This window comes from Ctenopharyngodon idella, chromosome 17, assembly GCF_019924925.1.
Source record: "Ctenopharyngodon idella isolate HZGC_01 chromosome 17, HZGC01, whole genome shotgun sequence".
Classification (NCBI taxonomy): domain Eukaryota; kingdom Metazoa; phylum Chordata; class Actinopteri; order Cypriniformes; family Xenocyprididae; genus Ctenopharyngodon; species Ctenopharyngodon idella.
In genome coordinates, this window is record NC_067236.1 from 22568367 (window position 1) to 22594148 (window position 25782).

Consider the following 25782-nt stretch of genomic DNA (forward strand, 5'->3'; position numbering starts at 1 on the left):
CATTTGGAGCCTGTTTTTGACGGACATAGAATACCCGCCCTTAAAAAGCTGTGGCCGTGGGAACTTAATGGCTGTTGTTTCAATTGTATGAAATGCTTTTATGGAGCTTGGCAGTATAAATCAACATCTACTTTTATTGTATCGAAAACTGAAGCTCTCATTTTGTGTTTCACAGAAGAAGTTATAAAGAAGTTGCGAGTTATAAAGTCAGAATTGCATGATATAAACTTGCAATTTTTACTTTTTTCTCAGAATTGTGAGTTTATATCTCGCAATTCTGACTTTATAACTCGCAATTGTGAGTTTATATCTCGCAATTCTGAGAAAAAAAGTCAGAATTGTGAGTTATACACAATTGGACATTATAACATGCAATTGCGAGTTAATATCTCACAATTCTGACTTCATTTTGACTTTACATTACGCAATTCTGACTTTATAACTCACAGTTTTGACTTTATATTAAACAATTCAGACTTTATAACTCGCAATTCTGACTTTATATCACACAATTCTGACTTTATATAACGCAACTCTGAGAAAAAGTCAGAATTGTGAGAGAAAAAGTTGCAATTACCTTTTTTATTTTTTATTTCATGGCGTAAACAAGCTTCCATACATTATAACTAAAATATATACTCAAATAAATCAAACTGAATCAATTTTGACACTCTTTTTATCTCTACTCTCAGTCCACGGTGATGAGTCGCAAGGAGATCGAGCAGGAATATGAGGGCCTGGTGAAACGCTCAGAGCAGCTCCTCTCCTCAATGCAGAAGAAAAAGCAGGAGCAGGAGGAGACGGAGAGACTCAAGCGCATCCAGGAGGAGATGGAGAGAGAGCGGAAGAGACGTGAAGAGGAGGAGCAGTTACGCAAACAGGAGGAAGAAGACCGCCGCATGTGAGTCACGTCGCAAGTTTCGAATAGGATGAACCGTACATTAGGTCAGAGTCCCAGCACATTTGAAAGAAGAACAGGAGTTGAAAAAAAGGGTGTAGGAGGGGATTGGCAGAGAGATTAATATATCACTGGAGGGTTCGGCTTGACCTGCTCTCTCTTATGCATTCTCCAGAGCCTTCTGTCATGGATAGCATCTGTCATCGTTTCACAAATCAGGTCATGATGATATTTCTATGTTTATAGTCTTGTCAAAAAAAAATTTAGTTCCACACCAGCATATACAACAACAGCAACTTCTATCCCGTCCACCCTGGAGCCCTTCCGTATAGATTATTAAATTATCTGGATTTAATTGTTGACGATTTTACATAGTCCTCTTCATTTTTTTTTCTCCTGAAGCTCATCTCAGTTTCATTTAAAGGGGCTATAGGTGAGAATTTCCATGTATTAATCACTTTTTTATTGCCAATGTGTGAACAGCTTGTAATGAAACTTCAAAAACGAGACCTTCCCCGACTTCCTAGGTTGTTTATAAAAGCCTGTAGACTGATTTTTATGTGGCTCGGGATGTTTTTGCCAGCAAAAACAAAAGGATGTGACATTTACGCGGGCTCCCAAAAACCTCTCTTCCGTTCAGTGACACTTGAAATGAATGCTTATACAATGTTCAGGATAATGTCGAAAGAGCCATTCTGTACTGTAATGTCAATGTGTCATGCAAAGAAAAGGAATTAATTCAAACCATAGTCTCACATAGCCAGACCTGTATAGTCTGTAGTTTTGAATATATACTTTATGATTTAAACTATCATAACAGTGTAATTTAATCACGTCATCTGTCGACATGATGCCGGTGAATTGCAGAGCTTGTGCAAACATATCAAACATATTTTGACTTTACATTACGCAATTCTGACTTTATAACTCGCAATTCTGACTTTATATCACACAATTCTGACTTTATAACTCACAATTCTGACTTTATATCACACAATTCTGACTTTATACCCAGTTTCACAGACAGGGCTTAGCCTAAACCAGGATTAGACCTTAGTTCATTTAGGATATTTAAGTAGCTTTCATAAACGTATACTAGAAAAAAACATTACTAGTGTGAATCTTGAGTCAAAACAGTGGCACTGACATATTTTAAAATATGTCAGTACAAGTTGCTTTCAGTTAAAACAGCTCAAACATGCATTTTAGTCTAGGACTAGCTTAAGCCTTGTCTGTGAATCCGGGGGAAAAACTCCCAATTCTGACTTCATAACTCGCAATTCTGGCTTTTTATCTCACAATTCTGACTTTATAACTCACAATTGTGAGTTTATATTTTGCAATTGCAAGAAAGTCAGTACCTTGACAATTCTGACGTAACTCACGTTACTTGTAATGCGTCAGAATTGTGAGATAAAAAGTCGCAATTATCTTTTTTATTTTTTTATTTCATGGTGGAAATGAGCTTCCATAGATTTCTGAAGAATTATGCTAATAATGTAGTTTGTAATTAAAGATGTAAATTACAAGTTATAAATGCAAAAATCGCTCTGAGACTTTTGGGCCCACTGTCATGCAAATCACACTCCTTCATTGAGAGCAGCTAAACATTCAACAAATTGTATCATTACTGTACCCCCAATCCCAATCCTCACAAATCTCCCTATTTTCAAGGTCTCAAAGTTGGCAAGGATGCATAAATAAGTGCCTGAATCCATGATCAACAAAGTAAAAAGAAAGGCTCAGCAGATTTTGCTTGCTGTTTGTGAGATGTATATAAATATATAGGTCTTTTGATATGAAAATGCGAACAAAGCTCACAGCGCACTATTCATTTTCATCTGCTATTGAAGGGACTCGCTTGCACTACAAAGACTAGATGCGGTCCACGTTTCTCTGTGTGACAATTGTGAATCCACATGTGGGTGTTTTCAAGTCCCTTCCTGTGGGTCATTGATCAGGAGGAATATAGTTCCCCGCAGGCCGGAGTAACTAATTAATGGTCCACCCTCGATCTCTCTTCCATCAGGAAAGCCGAGATGGAGCAGAAGAGGAAACAGGAGGAAGAGGAGAGAAAGAAAAGAGAAGAGGAAGAGCGAGTCATGCAGGTGTGTATGTGTATATGCGCTCCCTCTGTGTATTGATTCCTCTCCTCCGCTGACTCCTTCGGAAAACCAAATGCCCACTCCGTCTCACGCTGGCATGTTCAGAGCTGACCGAGACTGTAATCATGACTGTATTGAGCTGCCACAGCGGCCTGTGGGTTTATTCATCAGCCTCTGCCTACCTCCTGGGGCTGGATTATGCTGCGTCTGCGGAGTGAAAGTCCTATGTCCCCTTTCTCCTGATGGCGATGCTGTGTTTGGGGGCTTGGCTGACTTCCCTTGCGCTGCTCCCTCTAGATGATTCGCCCTGCAGAGACGCTTTGTGCCCATGCTGACCGAAAACTGTTGCACAGTCTTAGAAGTCTTCTGTGCTGCTTTATATTCTATTCTATTCTATTCTATTCTATTCTATTCTATTCTATTCTATTCTAACTTACTGTGACCTTTACTCAGTGTTGGGGGGTAACGCATTACAAGTAACGCGAGTTACGTAGTCATATTACTTTTTTCAAGTAACGCATTTCTTTTAAAATTGCAATAAAATATCGGAGTTACTTTTTCAAATAAGTAACACAAGTTAATTTGTTTTCCCATTTATTGGCTGACACTTCTCCTGTCCCCATGTTAAGAGAAATCGGGAGTAAGTGCAGAGGTGTTGTGTGAGCTGTGTGAGCATGATGGTTATTCTAGACTAGTTCTAGACTAAATGTGAGCATACATTTACTCATTTACTTCTTATGCATCTTATTCTTCTGTATTCCAGAATGGCAACACAGCTGAAAGGCTCATTTGTTTGAGCTGCGCCCTCTACTGTACAGGCGTGAATTTGCATTTCCTTCAGCCTGAGGCTTTATCATTTCACGTTTCGTGTGAAAGGGCCTTTACATTTACCAAAATAGGACTTTTTTGTTATAAAAACAAACAAACAGCCCAGCCTAGATGGTAAAAAATAATGCAAAAGTAACGCAATTAGTTACTTTTTTAGGGAGTAACACAATATTGTAATGCATTACTTTTAAAAGTGACTTTTCCCAACACTTCCTTTACTATTACAGTTCAGTTTATTCAAATTATTTTATTATGAGGCACACAAACACTCGGTTTTCACTATTGAAGCAATGTTTAACGGTGCATTCACACCATTCATCAGCGTTAATGCTTGTCTTTTACTTTGAATGGGTGACGTCATGCGTTGTCGAACTGAATTGTGGGTTCCGTTGCGTTGCGTCACTGGTGTTGCTCGCAGTAGAATGTTAAAAATGTTCACCTTTTTCAACTTTTCAAGCGTCTACACAGGTGTCAGCCAAACAGATCGCCTTATACAAATACCCTAGCACAGATGCTAGCCAATTGCGTTAATGCATTAGCACTCGTATCACCGGCCTCGCTCCGTTCTCATTGCTTTTGGCCCCACCCTGCTTGCCACAGCTATCTTTGTGGGGACTCTTCATAGGCGTAATGATTTTTACACTGTACAAACTGTATATTCTGTCCCCCATACTAATCCTTCTAAACCTACCCGTCACAGAAGACTCTCTGCATTTTTACATTTAAAAAAAAACCAAAACATCATTTAGTATGTTTATTAATCCAACACACACAGTATTTACATCAAGTATTCCACAGTATTCATCATATTAGTTCACTGTATACTGTAATATATATATATATGAATGATCAAAGTTTATAAAAAGTTTTAAAATCACCTTGGCTTGAAAATAGAATTGTTTTTGAATCCTTGAATAAATTGAAGACCTTTGCAACAGAAAACATTTGCAATTCACTCAAAGACTGTTGTCACATTGTTTATAAAATCTTTATCACGGTTATTTTCAGCCATAATATATCACTCTGTTTTCCACCACGTCTCTCCTGCTTTTAGCAGTTTGATTCATAGCTCAGATTTATCATGACCAGTGTGTGCTGTAACCCTCTCTCTATATATGTCTTTATATATATGGGCATTACAGCTCAGCTGCCTTGCTTTTTCCTCAGAATAGTGCCTGCATCATTTTTCTTTCTCTCTGAGGTTTTCTCTGATGAAAATGTTCCATCTAAGCTTTTCTCTTCTATCACTCCCTTGCTCTGTTTTGACCTGTGCTTTTGGACCATGCTGCTGGACTCTATCCCAGACTGTTCTTACTCATCTAAAACCATTCTTTTCATTTTATTTGTTTTGGTTTTTTTCTTTTTTCCCCATTTAGCACAGTCTAGACGTAGAATCCCAGGCCGGCTGGCTGCAGTACAGCCTCATTTTTATGCCTAATCACACCTTAGCACACAGCAGGAAGTGTAATAGCTTAATATCCTTTCAGTGGGCAGTGCTATAGATGGGTTACAGTGTGTCTGGGGCAGGGCCACCTTGCTAATCTCTCTTTCCTCAGAAGTACCAGACGCCACTGGACGAGGAGATTGAGGGAATTCTGTAGCCTGCCTTAAACAGCATCATGTTGATTGCGCAGAGAAATGTTATGACCAAAAAGCTTCCACAACCTTCCTGAAAGTCAGCAAAATCAGGGTTTTAGCAGGTATAGGCTTTTAAAATAAACTTTAAAAATGTCTTCATCTAGCACTTCATCCAAATTTTTGTGCAATCAAATGCACTCTAGAATGAGGATGTCCCTGCCCCTGAATAGCAAGTAGCATGGTACAGTATGGAAGCTTGTTTCTGCTATGACATAAATAAGGTAATTTCAATTTTTTTTATCTCACAATTCAAACTTTTTTTTTCTCAGAATTGTGAGATATAAAGTCAGTATTGCGTGATATAAAGTCAAATTTGTGTGATAGAAAGTCAGATTTGCGAGTTATAAAGTCAACATTGTGTGATATAGTGAGAATTGCTTGATAGAAAGTCAAAATTGCATGATAAATAGTCAGAATTGTGTGATATAAAGTCAGAATTGCGAGATATAAACAGTACAGTCTTTTACAGTACAGACTCACAATTGCGAGTTTATATCTCACAGTTCTGAATTTATAAATCGCAATTCTTACTTTATCTAAACCTTGAAATTGCAATAAAAAAACTTGATAACTTTAAAGTCGCAATTACCTTTTTATTTTATTTTTTTTTATTTAGTGGCAGAAACAAGCTTCCATAGTATAGTATATTTCACGGATGTGGAAAAAAATGTCCTGTCTGGCTTCCTGTTTCAACAGGAAATGCATCAACACAGGACAGAAATTGCAAACTATTCAATTGGGTCTTGAATTTCCATGTTGGTCCAGGCTGGGTTATGCTGATTAGTACTAGTTTGGTACTGGTCTAGCTGGTTGCTTATCAGCAAAATTTAGCTGAAGCTGATCAATCAGCATCTGTGTGGAGAAAATGGTCCACAAACAAGTTTGTGCTTGAGGACACCAGCAAACAGGCATCCAAAAGTTTTTTTTTTTTTTTTTAAATAGGGATGGTGTCAGCTTCATTCGGATTCTTCTTTGGCCCACCACAGTTCATCGCTCTGAGCTCAAATATGTGTTCATTACTGTCAGCATCCCCACCGGCATCCATTTGTTTGCTTGTGTCTCTCGAGTTGGAACAGAACGAAGGCACAGGTGTGGCAAACGCCAAAGGTGTTGAGATTTGTGTGTGCGTATTATTGATTTGTGGGAATGTATGTTGTTCCAGGCTGAACTTGAGATGCAGCTGGCATTGGAGCGAGAGGAAGAGACTCAGAGACAGACCATGTTGGAGCAGGAAAGGAGGGACAGAGAACTGGCCATGAGGATCGCTCAGAGCGAGGCAGAACTCATCCAGGATGAAGCCCAAATGGACCCCAGCTTGCGCAGGTATGTACAAACACACGAGTGCACCATAATAAAATAATAAAGTCGACATCTCAAACAGCGTCACCAGGTGAAATCAAACAAAGAAAGACTCCATACTCCTGCATGTTACCATTCATAAAACACATGTAAATCAGCGCTATTTTTATATGGAGATTTCCATTTGAAAAGAACCTGTATGGTCCAGAGCCGCGGCAGAACAACAAACAAAGAACAAGGTTCTGCCAGACAGCGTTACATAAATGCCATGAATCATTTTTAATGCGGCCAGCTCGTGTTTCTACAAAAGCAGGTAAACAGAAACACGAGATGCCTGCGGTGCAGCACTCGGGAGTCATATTTCATTTAGTTAATGGAAGTGGACAAAGAACTGTCGCCTGTTCCGGCTTTATGTTTAATAAAATAAAAGGCTCTTTTGATGTTATTACACATGCTAACTGGGTGCTAAGAAGACCATGTTGTCATCCAAACCTCTTTTTTTCTGCTTCCTCTCCCCTCCAGTGATAGTACCACAGGTGTTGGGTTCTTCACAGAGATGTAAGACATAGAATCTTTTTCCCCCTGATTTTCCGCTTGGTTCAGTCTAACCACACTCACCCACAATCACGTCCTGTCCCCCTAATCTCACCACAACCTAGATAGAGGATTACTCATAGAAAGTCACAGTAAACAATGGGCTAATTCTTAGTTTTGATATTAACCTAAATACTTCATACATGAATAAGTTATTGGATTAAATAGAGACCTAGCACGTGGTTATATTTGTAGATTTGTTTTTGTTTTTTGCCAACCAATGAAATCAAGGACACAGAACTGTAGTTCTGGGGAGGTTTTTTTTTTATTTATTTATTTTTTTTTTATAGGTTTTTCTTATAGGTGTTTGTTATTCATATTTTAAACAAACCCCTAACACTACATAAACTGCCCAGCCAAAAAAAAAGTCCCTGTTTGATGCACCTCTTGATGGAGATAACATCACAATATTTATTTCCATCAAGAGAATTTTTAATCAAGGTCTTGTATTGACAATGCAAGAGTTGAGCACTCTGTTAAGTCTCCTCCAGCACATCCCAAAGACTTTCAATGAATTTAAAGGATTAGTTCACTTCAGAATTAAAATTTCCTGATAATTTACACACCCCCATGTCATTCGATATGTTTATGTCTTTCTTTCTTCAGTCGAAAAGAAATGAAGGTTTTTGAGGAAAACATTCCAAGATTTTTCTCCATATAGTGGACTTCAACAGTTACCAATGGGTTGAAGGTCCAAATTACAGTTTCAGTGCAGCTTCAAAGAGCTCTAAATGATCCCAGACGAGGAATAAGGGTCTTATCAAGCAGAACGATCGGCCATTTAAAAAAAAAAAAAAAAAAATACAAATTTATATACTTTTTAACCACAAATGCTCGTCTTGCACTGCTCTGCGATGCGCCACACATTACGTAATCACGTTGGAAAGGTCACGCGTGATGTAGGCGGAAGTACCGCAGTAGGGCGAAAAACTCCAAATCATTTTCTCCTCCAACTTCAAAATCGTCCGACATCGTTGTTTTACCTTTTTTTTGTTGTAAAGGCTGTTTGACTTAGTCTTTGCACGTTCACTTTGTGGATCGGTAATTCCGCCTTCGTCACGTTTCCAACGTGATTACGTAATGCATGCATTTGTGGTTAAAAAGTATATAATTTTTAATTTTTTTTTTTTGTTTTTTAGAAAATGACCGATCGTTGCTAGATAAGACCCTTATTCCTTGTCTGGGATTGTGTAGAGTCCTTTAAAGCTGAAACTGCAATTTGTACCTTCAACCCGTTGGTAACTGTTGAAGTCCACTATATGGAGAAAAATCCTGGAATGTTTTCCTCAAAAAAACTTTATTTCTTTTCGACTGAAGAAAAAAAGATATAAACATCTTGGATGACATGGGGGTGAGTAAATTATCAGGAAAATTTAATTCTGAAGTGAACTAATCCTTTAAAGTCTGGACTCAGAGGTGCCAATTCATCTGTGTAAATGATTCTTCATGCTCCCTACCAACCATTCTTTCACAATTTGAGCCTGATGGATATTGACTTTGTCATCCTGGAATATGGCCATGATACATCTTCCTACATGGTTGTTTAAGAAATGAAAAGCTACACACTCCATCAGTTAGGGTTAAAAGATCCATTGCCAAACATACAACATGCTAGAAACATAATAATCACTAGTAATAATGATCCATCCATAGACTCTTATGTATTTGCCTATTAAAAACCAAACGGCGACTTTTTTTTGGCTGGCAGTGTATTAAACTTTGGCATGTAACTCAGCCTTTTGCTACATGAATAAATTGTGTAGCTTTTGAGAAACTTTTACTTTTGCTTGATGAAATATAAAATAAGCACAAAAATCACATACACTTATATTGAAATGATGCAAGTCATATTTAGCAGTGACCGGGCAGCAATTTTTTTACAGTGAAGCCCCACTCACATTTTTCTTCAGAAAATGTAAAAATTTAGTTGTAGATTGGTTTCTCACAAAAGAAAGAGGAAAAAAGCAAAACAAAAAACAGAAATAGCAAGAAATGATGGACATAGAATGAGTCTTTGGGAGCTTTTAGCAGTCTCTTATACATGTTGATCCATTTCAATCTTATTTCCTAGGGAGCTCAACAACTCTATTTCCATTTAGTTATGTTGCCTCAAAATAAATGTTGCATTTATGCATGTCAAGCACTGCAGCCTTCACCTGCTCATAGGAACTGTATATGCAACTCTCAGCATGAACATTTTCAGTTCTGGATGATGGTACTCAAGGAAGAAACTTTGTTTGGCGTTTTAGTGTTTACTGAGAAAGGGTGCTTTAAAGAGGAAAGAGGGTTTTGTTGCAGTGTGTTTCTAATTCTCTGTCTTGTGCTGTCATCTGGAGTCATCAGTTTCAATTAGCTCAGAGCAGAAGGAAATCTGTCACAATAAAATAGTAGCCTGTTTGGTCTTCTCTACACATTAGGAAGTGCCCCATATGGCACCAGTGCTGTGGAGTAATTAATTAGAAGAATTGGTGCTACTACTACTTTTATTTAGTATTTATTTTAGAGACCTGGTTCGTTCAGTCCTTTCGCATAATTTTACATATTCTATTTTCTACTGAATGCTTTAGTAACTGAATGCTTTAAGCAACGCTTAAAATGTATGAATGTCATTGCTTTACATAGAATATCAAACCAAGTGACATCTGCAAACAAATTGTGGGACAAATAAGCCTCAAACACTTTTGTTTACTTTCTACATAAATATATATGAAGTTTGGAGCATATTTGATGAAACATACAGTAAAAACTGTAATACTGTTAACTATTATTAAAATTTAAAGTAACATTTCTATTTTAATATATTTTAAAATGTAATTTATTACTGTGATGACAAAACTGAGTTTTCAGCATCATTACTCCAGTCACATGATCCTTCAAAAATCATTCTGATATGCTGATTTGGTGCTCAAGAAACATTTCTTATTATTATAAATGTTAAAAATGGTTGTGCTGCTTAATATTTTTGTGGAAAATATGTTTGTTCAAAAGAACAGCATTCTTTTAAAATAGAAATCTTTTGTAACATTATAAATGTCTTTACTGTCACTTTTGATCAATTTACTGTCCTTGCTGAATGAAATTCTTGAAAAAAAAGTCTTACTAACCCCAATATAATATAATATAATATAAAATGTCACAAACTTCTACTTTTAAAATTATGCTTGGAAAATATGTTTATGCTATCTTTAAAATAAATCCCACTTGGTTTAATATTTTGTTAAATGTCATTCAATAACATTGACTCATTTTTAAGTGTGACTGAAGTATCCAGATATCTTTTGGGGTCACTGTATATTTTAAAAGGTATTTCCCCTTTAAGCTTTATGTAGCTTTAATGTAGTTCAATGCTTTTTGTTTGTAGTTTGTGTAGTAACGAATAGGGCTTTCCCTAAAAGCCTCATGGTGAAGTCACGTGAATGACAGATCGTTAACGGCGGGTCTAAACGTTCGCCTATCATCCATCGACCTCTAATATGGCTTAACATTTGAAACATGTAAGTAGTAGCAAATTTACATGGCCGCTCGCTCTAGCGTTAACCTAGATAAATGTGTGCTATTATTAGGCGCATATCTAAGTGTTTGTGCGGAGTGTGGAAGCTGAAGTACAGCGCGCTTACCGCAAGACATGGAGGCGCCGGCGCGATCTCTTTTATTTTTTTCTGATAACAGCGGAAACAACTTAAAATACTCTGTCATTTTTGGTCATACAGATAAGAGTAATACATAATTCAAAACTGTAAAGGGTCTTGTATTTGTTTAAACTCACAGTAACAAGAAAACGTTGTGCCTTTGTAAAATAAAGAAAACAAACAGAATTCGTTTTCTGGTGTCTCGGTCTCTGAACTTGAGTGCGTCGAAAAAATAGACTAAAACTCAGTGTATACTTGCCTCACAGACATGAGAAATATATCTATAGAAAGCTTGAAATGTCAAGCGATTGTCAACCAAGTGAAAAACAAATATTCTCAGATTATGTAATCCGTATGAAACGTGCATATAGGCGTGTGCACTGCTGCGGAGGAGACGAGTCAGCATCATTGACTTAATCTCTGCAGCCGAAAACACAGACAACATTATCAATAAATTATTAAAATGTTTAGACAGTCTCCTTGCTGTTTTTTCATGACACATTCATAATCATTACTTTTGCCGGTACACTGTGGCAAGCTTCAGCACTGATTAGGCTACGTATTATATATGGGCAATTAAAGGCTCATTATTATGATTTATATGGCTTATTAATATACATGTGTGATTAGTTGACTAATCGCTTAAATGAACGACTGCTAGTCAACTTGAAAAATCTTTAGTCGAGGACAGCCCTAGTAACTACTTTTTAAAAATGTTTGCTTGACTGTAGTTTAACTACTTTGAATTATGAGTAGCATCCCCAGTGCTAGTGTTAACATGTTTTTTTTTTGTCCTGTGTGTGTTTGTGTTAACACTCCGCTTACACCTGTATGAGTAGGTTAATCAGCAGGGTTGCTGGTTCAGTGACTTCTCTCACAGGGTCTCCGTTAAGCAGCTTTGCTCTTCACAGCTGTCAGAGTCGACAGAGTGTCCCTACATCCAGTGTCACCATGTTCAGCCATGCAAGAGCTCCTCCCAGACTCACATTGACAACCCTCAGTCTCTTATGGGACTCCTGTCACTGCTTTTATATGAGAAAGTTTGCTTTAATGATGCAGAGTGACCTCATCGCTTTATGACTTTAAATCTTGGCCTCCGGTACTGGAATAATTGTCTTCTGTGGTAATGCTTTGGCTCAGGAGATCACAGGTTTTTCTAAAGTAGGTTGGGAATGGTTAGCTTGTTATTGAAGTCACCTAATGAAACCACAGTCTTTATCAGAGTTCATCATTAGCGGTGCTTATTATACCATCGTTATTATTCCTTATACCATTAGAAACATGTTGAAAACTTCTCAGAACACCTTAGCAATCAAACACCAATTACCTGATAACTACACACAACACCCCAGCAACACTCTAACAACCATTTAGAACACTTAGCACCCTAACAACATGCTAATGAACACACAGCGACCACCTAGAGCAGCTACCCAGAACACTCTAGCAACAAGTCAACATTCTCTAAGGACACTTATCAACTGCCCAATATGATAACAACCATTCAGAACCATAGACTGTAAAAAAAATATGGACGACACACCTTCACTCTCTTCCGTTGTAGATAAGTGCAGCCGCCAATGTCCAAATATGGCGCTGACATCTTGGAGCCAGAGTCTGCACAATAGTGAGTGTAGCCACGGTATCAAGGCCTCACGCACACTCGGTTAGCACAGTTTACTGCAGAACATCTCATTATGTCGGTGTGAAATAAACAGTTATGGAAATGTAGAAATTGAAGCTCCAGTCTCCCCCCGAAAATCCTGATAAAAGTGTATTGGTGACTCCTTCGCTCAGAGAAGCTGTCAATCATGACGTCAACCCCCCGTTTTTATAGCATCAAATAACTAACTAAACCCAAACTTATTTAAAAAACGAACACTTGGAGCCAGATTTACTAAACGGGGCAAATTAGCATGAGAGCGCAATTCCACAAATGCGCCGATGGGAGTGGCAAGTTTTGCGCATGATCTACTGCTGACGCGCAAATTAAAGAACACAGACGCAGTCAAATCATTTACATTATGACCAATGCAATCTAACAAGAGCAGCGCAAATTAGCGTTGGGTCACAAATAAGCAGAGCTGATGCTGCTGCTCTCATCAGGTGCGGGACGACGCAACTTGTTACATGTATAATCTGATAAATACGTACACATATATAATATCTTTTGCCAACGATATGTTCGGATAACATCTTCCTCTGGCATTCCAAAGAAATTAATACGAGTGGAAAATATTTTCTCCCTTCTACCACACGCTCTCTGTTCTCTGCGGTGTCTCCTCCTAGCAGCAACAATTGCAGCCATGTCGCAAAATGGGTTAAGACATGCTTTTTTTGGACGTTAAATAATGGCGCAAATACCAGTAAATTGACTAGCGCAAACATTAGTAAATCGCGTTGCGTGATTCATTTAAATACTCTCCTCCCATAAATTTTGCGTTCGAAAGGGAAACTCCTACAAATGCATATGCAATAAGATCAGCCGCAAAAACAACTCAATCCATGCCTTTTCAGCGCTAATTTTGCACTGTGTGTCTTTAGTAAATCCCGACAGTAGTTTTTTTAATGCCAAAGGAGGGTTTGCGCTGGCGCAAGCTGTTAGTAAATCTGGCCCTTGAACTTACATCAAGCGTGATAAAAATTACATAAAATTACACAAACCATCTTTGGGAAAAAAAATCGTTTGAAGTGTAATTTGTTTGTTCAGTTCGTCACGTCCCATTAGATTACACAGAGAGGGCGGGGTTTATGACCTATACTGCATCCAGCCACCTGGGGGCGATCGAAACGTTTTCACTTTTCAGGACTTGTGTGGCATACTTGAAGAGTTCATTTGCAAAAACAGATAACTCCGTTTTTATTCATTCTCATAAATCATGTTTTTTTATTGTGCATTCCAAGTAATATCAATCAAACTGCAGTTGGGTGGTTTTAATAACCAAAAAATACAGGTAACTTACAAAATTAAAGTTCATTGAAAGTATGTTTTTTTTTTTATATATATTAAAAGTTAGTTTTTTAGCAAAAGCAGAAAACTCCACATTTCATGTTTCAGAGTTAAACAAAACCAAGTAATTGCTTTGTAATTGCATTTAAAACACACGTGTGCACACACACGCACACTCACACTTTAACAGATGGGCACACACACACACACACAGATGCACACGCATGCACGTGCGCGCACACAAACGCAAAAGGACAAACAAGGTTTCAGCATGTAAGATGTGTATGGTGTACATAGAGTTGCACGAGTCGAAATTATAAATCCTCTATCACTTTTAGTCAACTTTGACAAAACTCCCCTTAGCTAGCGCTTCTTTTCGAAGTGACTAGCAGCCTTATCACCTGACCTGAATATTGTGTGCTGATTCACTAAAACTGACTTATTGGGTTCTGTACAGAAACAACTAGGGTGCTTGTCGGTTTCTGCTGTAAAACGTGAACTCGCGATGGCTTGTCAGTGGACAATACCAGCTTTTTTGACAAAACGTATTTAGGGTTCATAGCTATATGTGGAGAATAACGCACGGTAGTCAGTTCATTTTTTTAAATGTGCCGTTTATCGGTTTTTCTAAATGAACTCTTGTTCAGAACACATTAGCAACCACATAACACTCTACTGAAAGTGGTATCACCAGCTGTTTACTTCTTATTTTTTTTGGCCACTCACAACCACCTGAAACCATATCAAAAATCCACATACTAATAGTTGTGAACACACAGAAATTGTTGGAGCTCTAGGGTGGTGATGTTTTAGCCATTGCCCCACAGATCCTCACAGACCTTGTGTGCCTTTAGTAAAGAAAAAGACAATCCCTGCTCTGATAGGCTTAGAGCTCCCTGCACCGTGGGAGTCAAAACCCTCGCAAAGCTCACGTGTGGCCTTTCCCTCGCTCACCATTAGCCATCGTTAACCGCCATTAACCGCCCTCACTGTTGCAGCACAGTGTTGCCAAGGCTGCATCTAATTTGCTCAGTGAGGTGTTAATTTGGCATGATCCGTGCTATTTCCATGTCATTACAAGTTTCAGAGAGAATGTATCTCCACGTAAGCAGAAGGCCAATTAATCATCTGATTGTGCTGTGGCCTAGGGAACGTTTAGCAGCTGGTAACAGGAGCTTAGGAGATGGATCAGAACCTTTGCCTATGGAGAAATATGAAGCTAAGAAAAACTCAAAATTGTTCTTCCTCTGTGCAATCACAGGGGTGCGCAGGTGCAGGCCAACAAGGTGGCAGCTGGGGTGAAGAAGTACGACCTGAGCAAGTGGAAGTACGCTGAGCTGCGAGACGCCATCAACACCTCCTGTGGTAAGATCAATCAGTCCCCTTGATCTGATCTCAGAACTTCCTGTTCACTTGAAGCTGTTCATGTCAAAAAGCATGTCATTTTGGAGATGAGGGACTAACATGATGAATAGGGATGGTGACAGTACAGCTTTTTCAGAGAGACCGATTATGCAGCTTGCTCTCAATCCGTAATTTATGTATCTAAGAATTAATGAATTATATATGCTTTTTATTTGGAGATCTCTTAGGAATAGTTTACTCTAAAATGAAAATTGTCATCATTTATTCACCCTCATGTCATTCTAAACCCATAAGTTTTTCTTTCTTCTGTGAAACACAAAATCAGATGCTTGGCAGAGTGCTCCTTTTCACAGAACAAAAAAATATAGTGATCACAAGTTCCTTCAAGTTCCAAACATGACCAAAAACCAACCTCAATGTTCTTGTGGACTATGTTTTTAAGTTTTTGGAAATTATTCACTGGATTCAAAGTCACTATTCTCTGTTGTAGCTTTCAAATCGCATTTGTGGTTGTGAATATTAAAAGCTTGAATTCGCTTGAATGAGATTTGAGAACCTTTTCACACAGCCATAAAAACATCTCTGGATGCTGCATTATCATGCTTACTGTTATTACCTTTTCACTTCAAAATAAAAGAGTCATGTTTGCAGTTGTGCCACCCTGACATTTGAGAACATACAGTACAAATTACAAGTTTTTCAGTGATCTCAACAGTTTTAAAGCTACTGATACTTACAACCCGAATTCCAGAAATGTTGGGACGTTTTTTTTTAAATCTGAATAAAATGAAAACTAAAAGACTTTCAAATCACATGAGCCAGTATTTTATTCACAATAGAACATAGATAACATAACAAATGTTTAAACTAGAAATTTTTCAACTTTATGCACAAAATGAGCTCATTTCAAATTTGATGCCTGCTACAGGTCTCAAAATAGTTGGGACGGGGGCAAGTTTACCATGGTGTAGCATCTCCACTTCTTTTCAAAACAGTTTGAAAACGTCTGGGCTTCGAGGTGATGAGTTTCTGAAGTTCTGGTGTTGGAATTTGCTCCCATTCTTGCCTGATTGACACAATCGTGCCGATGAGTGATGCATCGGTTGTATAAAATTTGTTTATAGAAAAAGTTTCAAACATAAAATTATGCCTTGGTATTTTAATTTCTTCTTATTAAAACATTTTAAATAGTTTTCTTAGTCTGTGCATTTGTGCGGACGGTTGTGCCACCTGACATTTTGGGGTTTTAAGAAACCAAAACATAAAATAATATTTATTATTTAAATGTACTGAAAATGTAAACTAAATAGTTTTTATAGAATAAAGTGATACATGTCATGAATTTATCAAATTATTTTAAAAGGAATTAATGCACTTGGACACAAAAATATGCACGTCATGTCATTGGCCCTGTTTACCCCTGGTATTAAGATGCGTTTTCCTCGATCAGATCAGATCAGAAGTGGATGACGCTAAATACAGGTGTAAACGGGGTCTAAAATGTTTTGAGCTTGTTCACTTTTGACCACTTCCAGAGTTAGTTGAAAGCTCATTTGACCAGATTGCTTTCGTAGTGTAGACGCTCATGTGGTCGAATGTTTTCACAGCCACAAAAGACATTATGAGAAGCATGCTAGCCAGACGGGATTTAAACTTTGTCAGCTGAAGCCCCAAGTATGTACTCAGAGTGTTTGTCGTGGTCTTGCGGCTGTCAGAGCAGAAACAAAAGCTGCCTATTATCTCCTTTTGCGTTCATATGTGAATGTGTGAGCTTATTTTGCCCATTAGATCGAAAGATCTGAAAAACCCATACATTTATCCTCCCATAGACCTTCCCCTTGAAGAAATCGGGACAGAAGTGGTTGAAAGTGGACAAAAAGAGACGGATTAAAATACAAAGTGTAAATGGTGGCTCCCTTGTCTACTTGTGATCCGATTGGCTAAAACGCATCTTAATACCAGATGTAAACAGTGCCTCAGACATTCTGATCAAAACATCTCATTTTGTAATCCACTGAAGAAAGAGAATCATACTGTACATATTTAGGAAATTTTGGCAGTTTTGCATATGGGTAACCATAAGCTAGGAAAATATTTTTAATAGAACGTAGACAAACTTTGGAGCAGTTTTTCCATGTTCATGTTCAGCACAAGCCTGATAAAATGAAGGGTCATGTGAAACTCAGCTCACAGCGTGACACTGCAAAGCATTACTGACTATATGATCTCTCACCCTTGTAGATATAGAGTTGCTGGCGGCGTGTCGAGAAGAATTTCATCGTCGTCTGAAGGTGTACCATGCCTGGAAATCAAAGAACAAGAAACGAAATACAGACACAGAGATGAGGGCTCCCAAATCGGTCACTGACTATGGTAAGATATAATCCTTTTTTCCCAAGAGAACGATCTGCACTGTGGCGGAACAACAGAATGCAAACTACTCTGTGCAGTCGTGTGTAGCTGATTATTTCATTTGTAATGGCAAAATGTGATTCAGCATAATATTTATTCTGGAATGATACTTATTTCTTATGTGAGTGTGTGTGTTGCAGCTGTTTCTCAAGGTTGAATGTGCACTTTTATTTGTTGCTCTTCAAGTTCCTTGCAGCACATTTTGTGATTAGCATTAAGATTGTGAAGCACATAATGCAGACAGCTCGAAGCACATCTAAAGGCACCCACTGCCGTTTCAAGGAAATCAAACTCCTCACTTATTTCCCTGTTTGAAAGGCACGTCACTGTGTTTGGTTGCTGGAAATCTTTAGTGATTTTTAAAGTGTTTGCTCGTGCAGAACAAACAGAAGATTTAGAGTTGCGTGACCTGTAGGTTCACTTCAAACTCTCTGCTTTCTTGTTGTGAAATCCTCAGAAGTGTCTTACCTTCAAACAGTGGAGTGTTTGTATCAGGTGCGCCGGGCTTATGCTGCCTCACTCCAAGAAATGAAATAAGGCTTCTGGCTTTGCAAAGTCAATATTAAAGTGCAGAGAACTTCTCTGAGAACTTTCTTTACATTAGGCAGACTTCTGAATCTCTTTGATCCTGATGGATTTAAAATGCCTACTTCCATTTATGACGTACTCCATGTCTGGTTGATATGTATTTTGAGCATTAGGTATAAATAGATGGTTTGATAGGAAGATTTGGTTTGAAGAAACCCTACTTTGGTGTGTAACTCATATCGTACCAATTGTGCTATGTACATGAATGATTGCTCAAAGCATGCTTCACTTTGTGGAGAGATGTGAAATGAGTCCCATCATGGAAGGGCTTGAGTTTAATATAGAGTTTACAATTGAAAAGTGTCTATGAGGAGAAAATGCTGAATTTCAGGTTCTTTTGGATCAACTAATGCCACGTAACGTTATGTCACCATTCGGTTCTCACGTCAGGCCATTTTGTGACAGGCTGTCAGATCACCCCGACCAAGCTCTGGCACAAGAACCAAGTGCCATTGCAGTGGGCAAGGTGTAATAGAGCCATGGGAGTGAGCTTTTGAGTTACAACAGAGTGCGGCGCGAGACAAGTTTTGAATTATGGCGTGTGGGAGGGAAGATATTGATGAGCGCACGGGAAGCGGGGGAAAGAAATGACTCAAGGGAGTCCTGCAAAATATTAATATCTACATTTACATTTATTCATTTAGCATTTAGAATATCTAAAAAGAAAATGTATATTATTGTTTTAAGGTACAGAATTTTATTTGTCTATTTAGCAACAAAAATAAATGGTTTACAGGTGCAGTGTTGAATATTATCAGTCTTTTTTTATTGTACCCGGCAGAAAGGAAAGCACCTTCCTTTTGCCTGCTGCAACAAATGCAACAAGGTGATGTCTGAAGTAGTGCTGTCAATAGATTAAAAAAAAAAAAAACTCATTAATCGCACATTTTTTTCTATAATCACGATTGAGAGTTTTTAACATTATTTATATTGTAATTATTTCACAGTTACTCTTTAAATTAAAGACGGTATATTTTAAATATTTGTTTAATGGCATCTTTTTATCAATAAAGGTATCACTGATACTAATACTGGTACTGATGTCTCTTATGAAATTGATTTTTTTTTTAAAGGTTAATTATAGACATTCAACATTAGAGTATAACTAAAAGCTATCAGTTTCAATATTTATTAGGCTTTAAAAAAAATAATTTAAGTGAACTTAAAAAAATCTTCACATAAACCCATTATAATAAATGTCATATTTACCTGTGGCCTTCTGTCTAACAGGTAGAAAATATACAGAAATTGAATAAAGTTATTAAACACTTTACAGTCTTCACTGCATAAATTATAAATTATAGATTAATCTATACAACTTTCTCTGTTACCTTTGTTCTTTGATTAACATTAATGACAGACGTCACAGCAACTGGTTTATTAGGCTGCTGTCACTTTAAGAGCTGCTGCTGCTGAACATGATGCGGATCTGACGCGCATCTCAGTTTCTCACAACTCTTTAAGTTCATTCAAGAGGTTATTTAACTCATTTAAAACTGCTTTAATAAGGATACTCGACAAAATGGGTATTTTTGCATAATTGTGTGTGTTATTGTTTGTTCAAGCTTGAAAGAAAACTCGATACTGGAGTGCGTCTTTCTGTGCACACGAGTCATGTGTGTGTCACACAAACAGAGCGTTCTCCTTTTCTTGTGCCGCTTGAATGGTTTATAAGCATTTGCGTGAATAAGAGCGTGATCATATAATGTAACTAGCCAAATTATGACAGATATTTATGTTAATTAAATTATACCAATGTTTATAGTTAAATATTTTTAACGCATTAAACTGAAAACAATTAATTGCATGCGTTAACACATTAATTTTAACAGCCCTAGTCTGAAGTGTTGTGTGTGGGGGGAATTGGAAAAAATAGACTGAAGGTGATGATACACGGGGCAACTTTTTGAGCAATGTTGCTTGGGCACTGTCCCATTGAAAATGGGAAACAAATTTCAATCTAAAGTATCCAGATAGAAATTTGTTGCCTATTCTCAATGGGAAAGTGCCCAAGCATCATTGGCGACATTGCCCGGCAACATTGCTAAAAAAGTTGCCCCGTGTATCATCATCTTAAAGGCCAATTCACAATGCACCGACAGATGCCGACAGACAGTGTGTTACCCCTTTCTCGGGTCTGTTGGCGTCTGTCTGAGCTTGTTTTGACCGACTGAACATGCTGAATTGGATTTAGAATGTCTGAGAAGTGACATGCTGTAATCAGGTGATGTCTGCGTCTGTTGGTGCAGTGTGAATTGGCCTTTAATGGCACCAGAGTGAGACTGAAAGTCCATGTAGATCCCTACCAGGCTTTTGCAACAGGAGTGGGACAAAACTTGAAACTTGTGGGTATGACAAAATATAAATGCCATCAGTTTTGGGGAAAGTTACTTTTAAAAGTAATGCATAACAATATTGTGTTACTCCCAAAAAAGTAACTAATTACGTTAGTTACTTTTTACGGAGAGTAATGTGGTACATTACTTTTGCGTTACTTTTTCTCACCTGGACTGGGCTGTTTGTTTTTGTTTTATAACAACAAAAAGTTCTATTTTTGGTAAATGTAGAGACCCTTTCACACCAAAAGTGAAATGAATAAGCCTCAGGCTGAAGAAAATGCAAATTCACCCCTGTACAGTAGAGGGCGCATCTCAAACAAACAAGCCTTTCAGCTGTGCTGCCATTCTGAATACAGAAGAATAAGACGCAGGAGAAGTAAATAAGTAAATGTATGCTCACATTTAGTTTAGAACTACAGTAACCATCATGTTTACTCAGCGCACCCAACACCTTTGCACTTACTCGCGATTTCTCTCAACATGGGTACAGGAGAGCTGTCAGGCAATAAATGGGAAAACAACGTCACATGCATTACTTGTTTGAAAAAGTAACTCTGATATTTTGTTGTAAATTTAAAAGCAATGCATTACTTTACTAGTTACTTGAAAAAAGTAATCTGATTACATAACTAGCATTACTTGTAGTAATGTTTTACGCCCAACACTGACTGCCATTCAGAACAAGTGCATAGCAACATGCTAAAAATTACTCCGAACACTTTAGCAACTGTATTGAAACCAACCCCAACACTCTAGAATCATGGTGGCAATTTTTGAATGGACAAGCACTACTATCAGAATTTGTTTAGAAAGAGTTAAAGGGTTAGTTCATCCAAAAATGAAAATTCTGTCATTAATTACTCACCCTCATGTTGTTCCACACCCGTAAGACCTTCATTCATTTTCGGAACACAAATTAAGATATTTTTGATAAAATCCGATGGCTCAGTGAGGCCTGCATTGACAGCAAGATAATTTACACTTTCATATGCCCAGAAAGCTACTAAAGACATATTTAAATCAGTTCATGTGACTGCAGTTGTTCAACCTTAATGTTAGGAAGCGACAAGAATACTTTTTGTGCACCAAAAAAAAACAAAATAACGACACTATTCAACAATATCTAGTGATGGGCAATTTCAAAACACTGCTTCTTGAAGCTTCGAAGCTTTACGAATCTTTTGTTTCGAATCAGTGGTTCGGAGTGTGTATCAAACTGCCAAAGTCACGTGATTTCAGTAAACGAGGCTTCGTTACGTCATAAGTGTTTCGAAATTTCAATGGTTCACCACTGGGGGGTGTGACTTTGGCAGTTTGATACATGCTCCGAACCACTGATTCGAAACAAAAGATTCGTAAAGCATCAAAGCTTCATGAAGCAGTGTTTTGAAATCGCCCATCACTAGATATTGTTGAATAAAGTCATTATTTTGTTTTTTTGGCTCACAAAAAGTATTCTTGTCGCTTTATAACATTAAGGTTGAACCACTGTAGTCACATGAACTGATTTAAATACGTCTTTAGTAGCTTTCTGGGCATTTGAAATTGTTAATTATCTTGCTGTCAATGGAGGCCTCACTGAGCCATCTGATTTTATCAAAAATGAAGGTCTTACGGGTGTGGAACGACATGAGGGTGAGTAATTAATGACAATATTTTCATTTTTGGGTGAACTAACCCTTTAAAATATCATTAATATTGTCGTATTTTCTGTTATATTTCTTCAGCCCAGCAGAACCCCGCTCCACCCGTCCCAGCCCGGCAGCAAGAGATCGCAATGAACCGACAGCAACGTTACTTCCGCATTCCCTTCATAAGGCCTGCGGATCAGTACAAAGACCCTCAGAACAAGAAAAAAGGCTGGTGGTACGCTCACTTTGATGGGCCCTGGATCGCCAGGCAGATGGAGCTTCATCCAGACAAGCAGCCGATCCTCTTGGTAGCAGGTACCAAAGGCCTTCTTCAGTACTACCTAGTGTTTTGATAAGATAAAACAATTTTCCCCTACTGTGAACAATGAATCCTCTGGAATAGAAGCAGGAACTGAAAGATAAAATAGCTGAAACCGTTACTTGAAAATGTGACTCTTATCTTCAGATGTGAGATGTGCACCTGGGCATACCGTGATGCCTTTTATCCTTTGCTGTACCTAGGTAAGGACGACATGGAGATGTGTGAGCTCAGCCTGGAGGAGACCGGGCTCACACGAAAACGTGGAGCAGAGATCCTCCCCCGACAGTTTGAGGAGATCTGGGAGCGCTGCGGCGGAATTCAATACCTTAGGAACGCCATCGAAAGCAAGCAGGCCCGACCCACCTACGCGACCGCCATGCTCCAGAACCTTCTCAAGTGAACATCCTCCTGGTTCACGTTATCTATGCACGTGTAGATGTAGATGGTAACGTGGTGTAACTAAAACAAAGGGCTGCACAACTCTGTCCAATTTACATTTTGTTTGTAGTTTGTTCTTCATTTTGCTGTGAACTTAGAAACCAGTTTTCATACAATTCTGAGCCTTTCTTGAAACTGTTGCTCAGAGATGCCTTAAGATTTTCAGGCCTAACTCGTATCTCATTTGTTAGGAATGTTATTAAAACGTCACACTCACGTAAACCTGCTCATGAATCTAAAATACACTAGGTGTAATCTTTATAAAAGGACACATTTCAGTGTGTAGCGAGATCTGTAATGGTTATGTGTGTCATTTGTGTTAAAATAAGATAACAATGATCAGACATTCCCTTAAAAATAGCAATCTAACATTGCTCCATGTTCAGCCTGAGCAACATTGGCTCAACCACTATTGGGCTATCTGTTTGACAAATGGTAGGTGTTCAGGACTTTTTCCCCAGTTCTACTGGCTAATGCCGCAGAAACAACACACACTTCACCTTTTAAATGATTAGTTCACTTCAGAATTAAGATTCCCTGATAATTTACTCACCCTCATATCCTCCAAGATGTTTATGTCTTTCTTTCTTCAGTCGTTTTTGAGGAAAACATTCCATCATTTTTCTCTATATAGTGGACTTCAACAGTTACCAACGGGTTGAAGGTCCAAATTTCAGTTTCAAAGGGCTCTACACTGCAAAAAATGCTTTGCTTACTTAGATTTTTAGTCTTGTTTCCAGTCAAAATATCTAAAAATTCTTAAATCAAGAAGCATTTTCTAGACAGGTAAAAATTGTCTTGTTTTCAGAAAAAATAAGTCAAAATTAAGTGAGTTTTTCCTTAAAACAATCAAAATAATCTGCCAATGGGGTAAGCAAAATAATCTTATTTTTGGTTAGAAATAAGATTATTTTGCTTACCCCACTGGCAGATTATTTAGCTTTTTAGATTATTTTAGATTATTTTGATTATTTTGACTTATTTTTTCTGAAAACAAGACAATTTTTACTTGACTAGAAAATGCTTCTTGATTTAAGAATTTTTAGATATTTGGACTAGAAACAAGAAAAAAAACTCTAAGAAAAGCAGTTTTTGCAGTGTACACGATTCCAGCTGAGAATTAAGTCTTATTTAGCAAAACGATCGGCCATTTTCTAAAAAAAAGTCAAATTTATATACTTTTTAACCACAAATGCTTGTCTTGCGAAGCGGCACGCATTACGTAATCACGTTGGAAAGGTCACGCGTGACGTAGGCGGAAGTACCGCGGTAGAGCGAAAAACTCCATCTTATTTTCTTCTCCTACTTCAAAATCGTCAGACATTGTTGTTTTATCTTTTTTTGTAAAGGAAATTTGACTTGGTCTTTGCACGTTCGCTTTGCAAACACTTGCTCAGTACTTCCGCCTACATCACGCTTAACCTTTCCAACGTGATTACATAATGCGTGGCGCATCACAGAGCAGTGCAAGACGAGCATTTGTGGTTAAAAAGTATATAAATTTTATTTATTTTTTTTAGAAAATGACCAATCGTTTCACTAGATAAGACCCTTATTCCTCATCTGGGATCATGTAGAGCCGTTTGAAGCTGCACTGAAACTGACATTTGGACCTTCAACCCGTTGGTAACTGTTGAAGTCCACTATATGGAGAAAAATCCTGGAATGTTTTCCTCAAAAACCTTCATTTTTTTTTTACTGAAGAAAGACACATACATCTTGGATGACATGGGGGTGAGTAAATTATCAGGAAATTTTAATTCTGAAGTGAACGAATCCTTTAAATGGTCATTATTGTGGAGCAACATTTAATATTTTAATACATTGAATAACTAGTCAAAGTATCCTTAATCTAATCTAATGATGGTGGTAAAGGCTAATGAGGAACATGCACTGGAATACATTAGGTTGCAATATTTTGTCTCACCTTTGTAAATGTGGTAATAACAGCACAGTGTCGTTTCAAAGACACGCACCATCTGAAATTGCCTTTACATATAGTTGATAATGAATTTTTTAGATGCATTTAAAAGCAGCTTCAGTTCATAAAAAGGATAGTCACGGCTGTCATGCATGGTTTCGCTCAGCAATTTTGTACTTAAATCATGGTGATATGCTAAAGGGCATATTCATTTCTGTTCAGTGAAGTGATAATGGCACCTTTGTTAATGATTTGCTGTGAATTCTGTCGGCGTGTGTGGTAGATTTCTCTCATTTTTACATTTACGTACCAACTCAAGGAAATATTCAGTTTAAATGAGCTTGTACTATGGAGTGTCTCGTTATGCGCCTCTTTTTATCTCATTTGCTCATAACTGCCTGAAGAACAGAAGTAATGAGAACATTGGAAACATTTCGAAAGCTTGGCACAGACCGAATTGCTGCATCAATTTGCTGTCATTTTCCAGACTTTGTTTATTCATGTGCTAATGTTTTTCTCCATTGAGCCCTGAAATAGTGTCATCTCAAACTATCGATTTATGAATATTATACTTGTTAATTATTTGTTTCTTGTCTGTCAATTTATCTTTGATGTGTCTGGGTTAAATATACTCTGATTTTCTTATTCTGGCCACTGTTGCTTTCTTCACTTTACTTGACCAAAATAAACACATCCTATATAAACGTGTTATGTTTTGATCTTTGCATTTATAATGTTGTAAAGAGGCTTTACTGAGGGACCCTGACTATTATCTTTTGAAGTCAACATGAATGATTTATCAGTGCACATTAAAGTTTAAATAGT

The 25782-nt window shown here is 37.7% G+C and overlaps 1 protein-coding gene across 4 annotated transcripts in view; it reads left to right on the forward strand.

Moving 5' to 3' along the window:
- The window catches only part of myo6b (myosin VIb), a 73148-nt gene extending 47483 nt beyond the window's left edge, over positions 1-25665 (forward strand). For 2 of the 4 annotated variants that reach the window (XM_051867093.1, XM_051867095.1), the window contains 8 exons: positions 693-901; positions 2928-3006; positions 6632-6792; positions 7291-7326; positions 15203-15306; positions 17548-17679; positions 22373-22591; positions 22799-25665. In XM_051867093.1, the coding sequence (XP_051723053.1) occupies positions 693-901; positions 2928-3006; positions 6632-6792; positions 7291-7326; positions 15203-15306; positions 17548-17679; positions 22373-22591; positions 22799-22998 (1140 nt within the window). In that variant the 3' untranslated portion in view covers positions 22999-25665. The remainder of the gene's footprint in view (positions 1-692; positions 902-2927; positions 3007-6631; positions 6793-7290; positions 7327-15202; positions 15307-17547; positions 17680-22372; positions 22592-22798) is intronic. The other 2 variants (XM_051867094.1, XM_051867096.1) reach the window with 1 other exon arrangement.
- Positions 25666-25782: the final 117 nt, after the last annotated feature.